Raw genomic sequence first — 13596 nt, 5'->3', positions numbered from 1 at the left:
TAATGTCAGCAAAGCATTCAAACTATATAGATTTTTATAAACAATGTAGGGAGGAAAGATTTGAGATGGAAAAAAACTTATGACTCACAGGTCATCAAAAGCTATAACCTGCCATAGCACATAGTAGTTTTCCTTGCCTGCTGCCGAGTGATCCTAAAGTTATTCGCAAGAAAGGACAGTATCAGAATGATTTTTATGGCTAAATTGGCTCTGTTTGTCTTAATTAATGTCCATTCTAGCATTTTCAGAAGAATCCCAGCCATAATGCAGGTTAAAAAAACAGGTATAGCGTAATATTGCTTCTCTCATTCTATCCAACATTCTCTGATATGGAGGGCTTGTTAACTCTCTTTTGACCAGGTAAGACCGGTTGGGGTAGGGATATTTCATTTTTGCCATTCTCTCAATCACTTCTTTGCGCTGAGATAACATTGTCCTCACTGTACGCCTGTGGTTGAGAAACTTATTTCTCTTTTCCCCTCTGATCTTTTCTCCGTCCTGCTGTTGGAGTGGATCTTCCAGTGGGGAGGAAAGGAATTGCTTATCAGGGTTGAGAGTCAAGTTGCTCAGATTCTTTATTAACAGTTCTGAGGAGAAAGGATGAGAGGCTGCCGGGTCTTTCTGGGCACCGTCTTCAATAGACATCAGGGAAAACTGCTGGGTCGAGGCTGGATTAAGCTTCTGTGTTGGGTTCATGGAGATCTGGCGCGGCTCTAGAGTCCTCCGAGAGCTTTGGGTCCGAGTAGGAAGTTGATGCTAAAGGTCCTCAAACAGCTATGAGCTGGCACCATATTCTTGAAGGTCAATTAAGTTCAGACATTTTACACTCACTGACACATATATTCAATTACAAAATTAAGATTTTACAAAATGAGTATAGGTAATTTGAAACATGAAGTTGATAATGAAATATTTTAAAGTCAGCTGTTTCCTAAAGTTTGTTGAAAATTATAGTGGTCACTTGATTTCTGGGATGTTTGCAGGACTACACTCACATTTCCTGTGGTAATGTTATTTTGTCCCCTTCCTTCCATAATCTCTCTTCACAGCTCACTGCACAGTGCATTTCCTTTTATTCCCTATGCTGATTTGCATAGACTCCTGGGGACTTGGCTGCTGCTCAGACTCTATTAATGGGGATTCCCTGGAGATGGGGCCTGAGTGCACCAGACGGTGAGCAAGATGCTGTCACAGTACCAACTCCTCATCCTCCTGGGGCTCTGGGTCTCAGGTGAGAGCTTCAGAAGAGCAATGTCTTTATAAAGCTGGAGAGATGGTTTTCCCATGCAGAGTGTACAGACTATTCCATCTCAAACAGATCTGATTATATATGATAAATGAGGGAACCTACATATGATATATATTTTATATACTTCTGATGTATTCTGTGATCTTTCTCTTTTCTGACTGTAGGTGCCAGTGGGGACATCGTAATGACCCAGTCTCCAGTCTCTGTGGCTGTGACTCCAGGAGAGACCATCACCATGAGCTGCAAGGCCAGCCAAAGTCTTTTTCATAGCACTTACCGGAAGACTTTCTTAGCCTGGTACCAGCAGAAACCAGGGCAGGCTCCCAAAAGGCTCATCTACCTTGGGTCCACACGAGATTCTGGGGTCCCCGACCGATTCAGTGGCAGTGGGTCTGGGACAGATTTCTCTCTCAGCATCAGTGAAGCCCAAGCTGAAGATGTGGCCACTTATTACTGTCAGCAAGGCAGTAACTATCCTCCCACAGTGCTTCAGCCTCAAACACAAACCTCCTCTCCCAGCTGTGGGGCACTGAGTCTTGCAGCAGCAGCTGCTCCCCTCCTCCCCCCTCTTCATATTGAAACTTTCAGCCTCATAGTCAGTCTTCCTGTTTTACTATTTCCTTCAATGGATTCTGTCTTTCCTTCAACCCTTCCTTGTCCTTGTTACTGAAGTAGTTATACTCTACCTCCTTTCTTAGTGCCATTTTCCTTCACTTTTTCCCTTTCCTTTACTTATTCCTTCAAAGGCAGTTCTGTAGTTCTAACCACTTGTTGGGACTAGTTTCCTTTGAGGTATTAAGGTTGCCTGGAGCCTGTAAGGGCAGAGAGACAGGAGGAGGGAAAAAAGGAGCTGCCTAGTTAGGAGTATCTCAGGGCAGAAATGTAAGGGGGAATTCCTGGCATATTGGTATTTAGCATAGTTAGGGTCTGAATGTGCCATGTTTTCTGTCTATTCCCTGCAGTTCAAGTTGTTCTTCTCTGCTCTCCCTGGTGTGAAGGTGGTGAGGAGGAGGGAGTCAGTGTGAAAGGGGCATGAAGGAGTGAGGCTGGCAACTTGGTCAAGGATGGGAAACAGTCTTTCTCAACAATGACACATTGCTTTCATAGGTGACAGCATTAGGGGTCCACCAAGTTTCTTTGCCCTGGGTATCTATTTCATGCTAACATATTTACACTTCCATTAAAGCTAGAATGCTTTACATCATTGCATTAAACAATTATTCAAGTTTAGTGTTCTATTTGTGGGTGAATGTGTTATAATTAAGGCTTTTCTTCATTAATTTCTCTTTTCATTTTTCATTTATTAAATTCTAATTGAGAGTCTATTATATACCAAATACACTACTGGGTATTTGCTTTATAATAATGGCAATAAGCAATTAAAAAATAAGTCTTTCTTTCAGAGTTAAGTTTGAAGGGGTAGCGAATATTGATGAAAGAAAATCAGGAAATGAAATAATTGATGTAAGATATGCATGTTTGAGGCCGATAAGGAAGTACCTTCTGCATTTGTATGTGTATGAATGTTTAACTTATTGTAGTGGAAATGTTTTTCTGTGTGTGTGTGTGTGTGTGTGTCTATGTCTGTGTGTTTTTGTATCCTGTATGGCAGTGTCACATTTCATTCTTTTTCCACATGGCTATCCCTTTATTGCAGCATGAATTGTTGATTTTTTGCTTGCTTTTTTTCTTTTTTTTGAAAGTGCTTGGGCTGGGTATCAAATCCAGGCCTGCCAAACTGCAAGCAAGAATTCTACCATTGAACTACAATTGCACCCCAGGTTGTATACTTTTTTTATTATTCATTTTAAGTTCTTTATTTCATTTTTTTATTTACAAAAATAAACAACATGCTTAGAACCACCAACAATGGATACGTTAGTTAGTTTAACCATAGGAAAATTTGAATAAAGTGTCGTTCTTAAAGTAGGTTTTTAAGCAGCCAGATGGCATGACCAAATTTGCCTTTCAAAAAGATCACTCTGGTTTTAGGAATGAGCTTATTTTTTAAAAAGAATGTCAAGAATAGATGTAAGATGAGCAGTTAGAAAGTTATTTCAGGAATCCAGGTGAGAGATGTTGGTGGATTTGTCTAAAGTCATGACAGTGGTGTTAGGAAGATGTGGATGTGTTGGGGAATAGGTAATTGTAAAACTGACAGGAGCTGGATGTAAGGGCGTATTGTTCATGATGACTGCACTGATTCTGGTTTAGACAATAGAATGTGTGCTTCTCCTTCCCTTGGGTGACACTGGGTAGGGTTGGCTTGTGTGGAGGTGTAGAGCTCATGAGATAGGGGTCAGGGACACTGAGCTAGAAGTGCCATAGAGACACACAGGATTGTTGAATTTAGAACTCAGAAGAGAAGTTTGAACTGAAAATATAAATAAATTAGAACAAAATATAACTGTTTTATCAACTAACATGATTATTGATATCATTAAAACTTTCCATTTTTCTGTTTGTTTTTATTTTTTAATTTATACAACGAATGTAAACTGACCAAATACTCTGTCAAATACAGTGCCATTTGAGGATATTATTTTTCATATATGTCAATAAATGTGTGAAATTCTATGTATTCTAAATATGTATTTAATATTTAAAATTTTATTTTAAAATATGTCAAAGAAAATTGGATAAAACACACACACATACACACTGTTGATTAACAACAACCTAATTGTCACCAAGATCACGTCGTGACCTGGCACATTCCTGCTCCACATCCTACTGAGATCCACTGCCCCCTTACCAACCATAACCCTTCCTTCTTAATTTTGCTGAATCTCATACTAATCACATCCTTTATTCACATTTTGAAATTCCCCATACATATCACAAAACCATATAGTTTGGCTTGTTTTTGAATTTTATGCACATGTAATCATCCTACACACATTATTTTGCTGCTAGCATTTTTCATTCAATATTTATAGAACATTTATTCTGTTGTATGCATCTGCAATTTATTCACTTTTATTGCTGAATAGAAGTTCACTGTGTAAATCCACCAAAATTTATCAAATCAACTCTTTTTTAAACAATTTTCTTCACACACCATACATTCCATGGCCTCGAGGGTCCCTTTGATGAGGCCAGTGTGGGCTCCAGGCCTGTTGCCTGCACCTGTGTCCCTTCCCTCTGCACACCTGCACTCTGCCCCTACCTGTGGTTCTCCTATGCCTTTCCCATGCCTGGGGGTTCCTTCCTGTTGCCCAGAGACTGCAGACATCTTTGTCCTGTGCAATCCAGTGAACTTCCCTGCCATTCAGAGGATTGAAATGACATCTCCAAGAAGATCTAAAAGCCAGTCTTTGGGAGTGTCTTCCACTTCCCTGTGTTCCTCTCAGGGATGCATCCTCTGCTCAGATGCCATGTGGAGTTGTCTTACATCTCAAAGTTGCTTCTTTGTCATAATTAAACAATTCTTTATACTAAACTTCCCTTTTCCAAACTGATGGCTCTCTTCCAGAATTTACCAGGCTTTGTTTAGGATCCAGTGCTTCAAGTATTTTGAATTTGGTGGTGAATTTATTTTTTACCTGTGGAACATTTTGTCTGGTAGGAGCTTACTTGTGCTTTTCAGAAGTGGAACATTTAGACATGAAATTACTATTTTTAAAATATATGAATATCTTTAAATCATGTTTTATCATTGATCTCTTGCTCAATAGCCTGAAAGTCATAGAAAATGTTTGAGAGTGTTCAGTGTTTTGAAATGTGTTCATGTTTGTTTGTTGTCTCTGCCCAAGACATTCTTTTATTTTTACTTTTTAGCATGGACAGGCACTGGGAATCGAACCCAGGTCTCTGGCATGGCAGAGCACCTGTGGCCCACCCTGTGATCATCTTTTATGTAGTTCCATGTGTGCCATGAAATGAATGTGTAAACCTGTTCGTGTTTTCCTAACGTTTCTGCTGTTTCTCAGACTTTCTTATTTTTATTAAATTTTCCTGGTTGTTTTGCAGCACTGAAATTGGAAATCAGTCAAACCACTTTTACCAGTGTGTATTTATACTTTTTTTTCCCTACAATTGTTCACTTTTTGCTCTCTGCAAAAAGTTTGGTTATTAGATGAGTAAAATTAAGTGTTGTTATATAGTCAGGGTGAATTGAAACATCAGTCATTGTGAAGTGAGGTGTTTTCTCCAGTAACAATTTTTCTTTTAAATCATATGCATTTTGGATATTATTATAATTCCTCTATTTTTTTAGTTATTGTTGCAATTTTATAAATATATAAATATTTTGTATATATAATATATATTTATATATATTATTTATGTGTATAGTTATATAAATAATAAATTATAATTATATCATAAATATATGTAAATAAATAAATATGTACATATAATTTTCCATTCTTTCTATAGCTTTAAAATTCCTTACTATGTCTCCTTTTAAGGACTAAGATTCTGGCTATGTGTGACTCAAAATGTGATGAACGTTACATTTTAGTGGAAGAAGAAATGATGCCTTCTTTTTTAGTGCATTATTTATAATGTGTTTCAATTATTTTAATGGTTATTGAATACATTCTCTCAAATGACTAAATTAAGTAAAATCTTTGTGGTGGTTTGTGTGGTGATGTGCACCACAGAAAAGTGACTAATTAATCCTGATTCAATATTGCTTGGTGGGCTCTTTAGACTAAGTTGTGTCCATGGATATGCGACCCAGTCAGTGGTGAGTGGGGCCTTGTGAACAGGTGGTTTACTTGAGGAGGTGTCTCCACCCATTACAGGTGGGGCTTCTTACTAGAGTCCTTAAGCAGAGAACCATTTTGGAAAAAAGCTTCAGGGCTGACATGGGTGACAGAGTTGTCAGAGTCAACAGGAGACACAGATATTTCTAGATGCAGAAAGAAAATGCCTCCAGGGAGGCCATTTGAAATGAGGTGCTAAAGGATCAGCTGACTCCAGTCACACCTGACAGAGGTGTGCTGGACCCATCAGTCTTTCTTGAGTCAAGATATCTTTCCCTGGATACCTTTGTTTGCATATTTTTATAGCTTTAAAATGCAAATTTACACTTAATTAATTGCCTTTTTAAGAGCCATTCCATTCCTGGTATATTGCATTCTGGCAGCATTTAACAACTGAATACAATCTTCAACAGTCCTCATGGCTAAAGCAATATCCTTAGATTAGATATTCAGAATTTTACTGAAATTCTGTTTATTTCCCAAATTTTGAGAGTTATTTTAGCTACATTACTTTTCCTTTACCTTTCACTAAATATCAGTGTTACTGTTTATGTAATTAATGTTCATTATTATTACAGATATTTATCACTTTCCACTTATCTTTGTTTCCCAAAGGCCACAATGGAGATTTTAGATCAGCCTAAAGATCCTTTGGATTTCCCTGGGAAGTTTCTGACAGTAATGATGCTTTCATTGATAGTCAGGAAATATCCTGAGTTTGCCTTTATTCTTGATGAATAGTTTTACATTTAGAATTCTAGATATGTAGATATTTTCTTCCAACTCTGAAGACATCATATTGTCTTTTGTATTCATTGCCATCACTGAAAAAGTCAGCTCTCTAAGTGTGTTTTAATTGGTATGTGAAAGTTGTTTTGGGTGAAAATATCCAAAAGCAGGTCGCCAGCCAGGTGCTGTTTCTCACTCCTTTTGAGCAAAACCCTTAAGAAGAATTTGAATCTCTAGTCTGGTAATATTTCTGGATTCAGATTTAATTTCCTCCTATCCAGGTTTTGTTAAACCTTGTAGGTCATTAAGAAAACCATTTCCGGTCTCTGTCCTATCACCAATTCTTCTGTCTCTCCAGGGTGTCCTGCTGAAGCTCAGAGGGGGTAGGGCCCACAGGTGTCACTGTCTGAGTAGCTGACCCACTGTGTAAGGCCCCCAGAACCCATGCTCTTGAGAGCAGCCCTCTACCATGCTGACAGGGTGTGGTGCTCAAGCAAGCCCAGCCCCACAGCCTGGGTTTCTCCCCTTTCTTCAGTAGGGTGGAAACTCCTTTAAGGGTCTAATGTGGAGCCCACACAAGATGCTTGTGTAACTACCATTTTCCCATGAGATCCTTGGCCTCTGAGCATCAAGGATTGGGCCTTTTAAACCCATGGGGTAGGGGAAACAAGTGACCACAATGCAGGCAGCAGCAACATAAGGGTCTTAGATCTTAGCGGACATTTGTCCAAGTGGTGACCTGTTACCCAGGCAGGAATATTCCCCTCTGTAAAGGCTCTGGCCATGGAAAATTCCCCTCACTCAGGAATGATGTTATGCCCTTGGAGAAATTCTGGGAGACACAGCTCAGAGAGGACAGTTGACATAGTCCCCAGTCCCATAGCCATATGCAGGTATCAGAGTGATGTGTCAGACACAGCAAAAGGCAGGGTCAGGAGGACTTGGTCTGGTTGGTCTAAGGCCAATGGATTTGGGACCTGCTCCTCCTTTGCATCCTCTATATATTTTCAGAACAAAGGCCAATTAATTTATACTAAATTTGCAATGGTCTCACCCAGTCCTTTCCTCCCTTTCAGGGAACTCCTTCCTCCCTACAGAGGAAGGTAGGCAAATTAATCAGTGTCCAGGGAGCTGTCCCATGCCACTCTGCAGAATATTGGCCCTTTAATGGATCCACCACTTGGGGATGGTGCCTAGGTAACCCCAAAATACACCAAAGGCAGCAGTGCAATGCAGCACCAATGCATGCCAGTCATTAATGATGCCTCCCAAATGTTGCTAGCTACTGGGACAGCTGATAGTTAAGCCAAGAGCACCTGAATGCATTCCCATCTGGATTTGTTAATCCATATCAAATTGCCCTGCTTCCCAGGCCAATTGTTTTGGATGATATGTTGAAGTTCTTTGGTTGAGAATGAAGAAGAACAATTAGCCAGCCAGACTTGAGTGCAGAAAAGGACAGCTATATTGACTTGAAGAACATGGAGCTGGAAAGTGGAGAATAAAGATGGTTCAGGATGCCAAGTTTACCTAAACTTGGTTCCTATAGGGGTGGGGTAACAGTCATGGAAGGCTCATAGATTCTCACTTTAATTGTGGCTCAGAGAAGGAAGTGAGGCTTTAACCACAGACACTGGGGATTATAAGTTTCAGACTACACAGAGCAAAAGCAGCAGTACCAGGGCCAGGCCTTTTGGAGAAACTGAATGCAGATTCTGATCATCCAAAGCCTGGGCAGTTACAGACCTTCTAATAATTATGAGGCTAGAGATGGCAAAGGGCTGTCTACAAAAGGAGCAGCAGGAGCCATTCAGAGAAGCTAAGGGCAGCTCTTGCCACCAGGTCCATATGAAGTCACAGGCTTAGAACCAGGTTACAAGGAAGGCAGGGTAGCTGGGATGGTCACTCAAGAGGAATGCTTATCCCTAGGCAAAAATGATGGGCTACCAAGTGTAACATATTTATGCCACTATAAAGGATTGCTGCACTGTAGGGGAGCTGTGATTTTATATATGACTTCATGATTTCCTCTTTGTCTTTGATATTCTGCAGTTTTCTGAGATGTGTCTCATTATCGACTACTGTTGACTATTGACGACTTTGGCTTTGGTTTAATGCCACTTGAGTTTGTAAATTGGTTTCTTCCAGTAGTTCTGTGTAATGCTCAATCATTATTTCTTCAGATTTGCATGTGCCCATTATCTGCCTTCCTCAGATGTATATTCGTTCTTCTCTCTGTGCATCTCCTTGTTTGCTCCATGTCTGTGAGTTTTTTTCCATATTTTTCTTTCCCAGTATTGTATTTTTGGAAAATTTCTTCTGCTCTGGCTTCTAGTTGTGTAAATTTTCTACTTCTCTCAATTGCCTACATTCAGTTTTCGATTTTGGTTTTCCTTATACAAGATCTAGAAACTTTGATTTGGTTCTGTTTAAGAGTATAAGGTCATCATTAAAATTTAGCTTTCTCTATATAGTTTATGATATTTATTATTCATTCCTTTAAATAAACTCTGTAATAGTTATGAAATCTGAAGTATAAGGAAAAATGCTGTTGTAAATTCAATTATGATTCATGCTGCATCTGTGCCTTCAGAATTTCCCACCTGGATGGGTTCTGGGCTCTCACTGCCCTGATCTTTGCATGGATCTGGAGCCCAGGCAAATATTTGCAGTGTCCTTAAGATGTTTTCAGGACAATACTCCTTTGCTATTAAAATATCTCCAGTCACCAGTCATCCAATATCTTTTCAGATCATGAATTTTATTAAGGAAATATACACACTCAATCTGAAGTTCATATTTAGATTGACCTGTATTGTTGATTGCAGCTTGTGTAACAAGAGAATATATATTTTGAATATATACTTATTTTAAAATTAATTGTTGCAAATTCCATTTTTGAAATTGATTACTACATGTTTCATGGTGAATAAGTCACATTTTTTCTGATGATATCTTTGGCATTAAACATTATATCCTTCCACAATCCACAATGCAATTTCCTTGTATGAACCCTATCTGCTTTGCACAGGTCCCTCTGGCACTGCCCAGCTGCTCATAGATTTCCAGTCAGGCTCTGTGCATTGGTGATGTGAAAAGAGCTGTAATTAGCAGGACAAAGAAACAGTTCATGTCACATACTACCTCTTTCTGATTTTGCTGCTCTGGGACTTTTGTTGAGGGTGTTAGATGAGCTCAGTCAAACAAGATTTGAATCTTTCTAGATTATGAAAAACTACTTTAGATGCACACTGAAATAGCTGTAATTTCCCAAACTGTTATAGCCAATACTGAATGTAATAGACCTCTGAGATAGTATACCCCCAAGGAAACAAAGAGTGGACAAGCTGTTTTTGAATTTGTTTTCATAATCCATGCATCTGTTAAATGTTCATTCTGATTGCAACTGACCCAGGGGAACTTGTGAAGCCTGAGTCTCCAGATTCCCTAGCTGTGTGGCCATGTCTGAGGTTAAACATCAGTGTCATGTCCAGCCCCAGTATTTTATCCAGTCTCAACCACAAGAACTTCTTAGCCTGGTACCAGCCTGTGTTAGCTTGCAAGTCCCAAGAATGTGATACACCACAACCGGAACAGCTTTTTAAAAAGGGAATGAAATAAGTTACAATTTTACAGTTCTAAACCATAAAGAAGTCCAAGCTAAGGCCTCAAGGAAAGATACATTAGCTCAAGGAAGGCTGATGGAACACCTCTGTCCTCTTGGCAGTTACAAGGCTTGCATCTGCTGGGCTCCATTGCTTTCAGTGTATCTTCCTGTGGTAAAGAGGGGAGTCCTCACTTTGCTTCTCCAGGGCTGGCTGTCATCTCTTGGCTTCCCTTTGCTTTCTCCAGGTGCTGGCTTCTTGACATCTCATAGTGACATCTGTAGGCTCCAAGCATCTCCAAATATCCATGTCTCTGATCTCTATGTGTCAGCTTCTGTGTCAGCTCTGGGCTCTGTTGGCTCTGAGGGTTCTGTTCTCCAAAATATTTCCTCTTTTAAAGGAATCCAGTAAAATAATCAAGACCCACCTCTAATAGTTGGAGTCACATCACCATCTAATGAAAAGTTTACACCCACTGTTGGATATGCCACACCTCCATGGAGATAATCTAATCAAATTCCAATCTGCCATATTGAAACAGGAATAACAGAAACATCTGCTCACACAAGATTGGATCAGGATTAAAACATGGCTTTTCTGGGGTTCATAATACTTTCAAACCTGTACACAGCAGAAGCCAGAACAGTTCCCTAACTACTTATCTCCTTGACATCTACTAGGTACCTGAAGTCCCTGACAGTTCCTCATCAGTTGATAACAACAGACTTCTTTCTCAGAATCAGTGAGCTCCAGGCTGAAGATGGGCAGATTACTTCTGTCAGAAGAATTATGACTTTCCTCCCACTGCAATTCACTGTTTAATACAGCATTCTCCTCTGTGCTGCTTATCAGTGAGTCTCTCATGAAGTAGCTATTTCCTGGATTGTCCTACTTCCACTATCTTCCCAGAGATTGCCTACTGATTTCTTTTCAAGAAGGTTTTCAGGCTCTAGGAGATAGATGGGGATCCAGTCTCTTTACTCACTTTTTGTGATGGTCATTGTAGGATAATGGAGTAAAGATCTCTGTTTTAGTTTCCTATTGCTCCTCTAACAATTTCCACAAACTTAAAAAATGTCTCATTTACGGTTCTGCCAATCATTAGAGCAAAAAGGATCTCACTCAGCTAAAATCACTGTGTTGCAGTGTCCCTTTGTGGTAACCTCATGGGAGAAGCTACTTCTTGCCATTTCCAGCTTGTAGAGACCTCCCAATTCCCTGGCTGTTGTTCCCCTTCATTGTGCTTCATAGCAATCAACACTTCATCTCTTGACCCTGCTTCTATTGTCGCATGTTTCTCTGACCACAGTCCTGAGAGTTTGTTTCCCTTTTAAGTGCTCATATGTTTTCACAGGGGCACCCAGATAATCAAGGTTAATTTCCCATCTCAGCATTTGTGGACTTCATGATATTTTCAAAATCCTCTTTGCCACATTTGGTAGCCAGATGCAGTCCTGTCTTCAGAGATTCTTAATCTGACTACTTAAGCTTTCTTGTTCCTTATGTTGTCAGTTCCAATGTCACTGCATTCTCTCCACATGGATGCACAAGGCTGAAGCAAGCACAGCCCATGCATCCCTGACTGGTTAGAGGTGCAGTGATATTTATACACTGGTGAATCAACATTAAACTTTCCTATTTTAATTCATTCTCAATCTCCACTCTTCCACTGTTCTCTGTCATTTTCTTCCACATCAAAGGTTTTTAAAGATGCAATCCTCACCATTTAAAAATCCCCACCACTGACTCTGTCCTGCCTCTCACCCACCCTCCCTCCTGGACCTTCTTTCCAGTCAGGACTTTCTGTTCATCATTTTCTGACCATAGTTCTTTGTAATCAGACTCAGTTTCTGTGCTCAATTCTGCCTTTTCTTCTAAAAAAAAAAAAGAAAGAAAACCAAAATGATGGAAAGTCATTTATCTCATTCATCCTCCTTCTAAAGACCTTTCTATAATTCTGTAAAACTAAGCATTCACAGGTGCTGTTTTAGAGATATTATGTACACCAATAAAAGCAGTGTTCTTTTAATTTATTCTTGTGCAGTTAGGTCTATTGTGCATTGGGCTTTTTGGTTAGGGTATTTCAGTTGAGATGAGACACATCTCATTCAAAATTAGTCTTATTCCTTCATTGGAGTTCTTTATGAGAGGTGAAAAGGTAGGTTTGCCAGTCTGTTTGTCTTGGACACTTGAAAAACCATGTGCCTTAATCCTCAGTCAATATTGTTGGATGGGGGCTTTTGGATTGTTCATGAATAGATGTGTCTCCAACCATTCAAAGTGGCTTGCATACTGGAGCCCTTTAAAAGGGAACTATATTGGAAACCATTTAGAGCTGATGCAACCAGAGACCTTTGGAGATGAAGAAGGAAAATGTACCCATGAGAGCTTCATGAAACAAGAAGCCTGGAGAGAAAGCTAGCAGATGTCACCATGTGTGCCCTTCCAGATGCAGGAGAAACTCTGGATGTCACTGAACTTCTTAAACAAAGGTATCTTTCCCTGGATGACTTAGATTGGATGTTGCTATATGCATGCTTTAATTTTGACATTTTCACAGCCTTAGAATATGTAAACTTGCACCTTAATGATCAATTCCCCTTTGTAAAAGTTGTTCTGTTCTGGTATATCATATTCCAGTGGCTTGCAAACTAGACAGCAGGTAATGAATGAGAACAAATGGAGAAATACACAGATACATTTTGGAGGCAGCCATTGAAACCAGGGTCAGTAGCAAAGGACAAACAGACATCGCTATGTGTGGTCTGATGTGACAGAGGAATTCTGGATGCCACCAGCCTTTCCTCAGAGAGAATTTCTTCCTTTTGATGCCTTAATTTGCACATTTTCATAGCCTTGAAAATGTAAGTTTGCAACTTAATCATACCTGAAATGAAAGTCAACCCATTTCTGGTATATGGCACTCTTGGTGTCTTTAGAAAACCAAAATACCATAAATGAGTATACATTGATCCCTAAAGTATGAAATTTATTTTGTACTGTTCTGACCCTTGCTCCTTCTGGGAACTTAGTTATTTTACTACTGTATGACTAGTTTTCACATATGTATAGTGGCTTAATTTTTTTATTTTTTATAGAAAAAAACTCTTTTATAGAATTGTCATTAGGCATAATAATCCAATACATGTAAATGCCAAGCAATTCCTTGCACCTGGACCTTACTTAGGCACTCATATCATTTCTACACTGCACAAGTGCCTCTTTCTTCTCACTCTATTATGTCTTCAATTTTTAATCAAAATATAAATATATCCTCCAACCTCAGAGTCCTCTGGTTACT

At 39.4% G+C, this 13596-nt stretch overlaps 1 protein-coding gene and 1 pseudogene across 2 annotated transcripts; one reads left to right on the top strand and one right to left on the bottom strand.

Moving 5' to 3' along the window:
- Positions 1 to 219: 219 nt before the first annotated feature.
- LOC143661198 (developmental pluripotency-associated protein 3-like) lies at positions 220 to 696 on the bottom strand. Its single transcript, XM_077134741.1, has one exon. It carries the CDS (start codon positions 694 to 696, stop codon positions 220 to 222), a length of 477 nt encoding a protein of 158 aa, XP_076990856.1.
- Positions 697 to 1163: 467 nt separating this feature from the next.
- On the top strand, positions 1164 to 2274 carry LOC143661197 (immunoglobulin kappa variable 4-1 pseudogene; annotated as a pseudogene). The gene is made up of 3 exons (XR_013164438.1): positions 1164 to 1231; positions 1414 to 1844; positions 2212 to 2274. The product of XR_013164438.1 is annotated as an immunoglobulin kappa variable 4-1 pseudogene (transcript).
- Positions 2275 to 13596: the final 11322 nt, after the last annotated feature.

The sequence above is a fragment of the Tamandua tetradactyla genome, chromosome 17 (genome assembly GCF_023851605.1).
Source record: "Tamandua tetradactyla isolate mTamTet1 chromosome 17, mTamTet1.pri, whole genome shotgun sequence".
Lineage (NCBI taxonomy): Eukaryota > Metazoa > Chordata > Mammalia > Pilosa > Myrmecophagidae > Tamandua > Tamandua tetradactyla.
The sequence above is the reverse complement of the archived record's forward strand: the minus strand, read 5'-3'. Positions and strand labels throughout refer to the sequence as shown.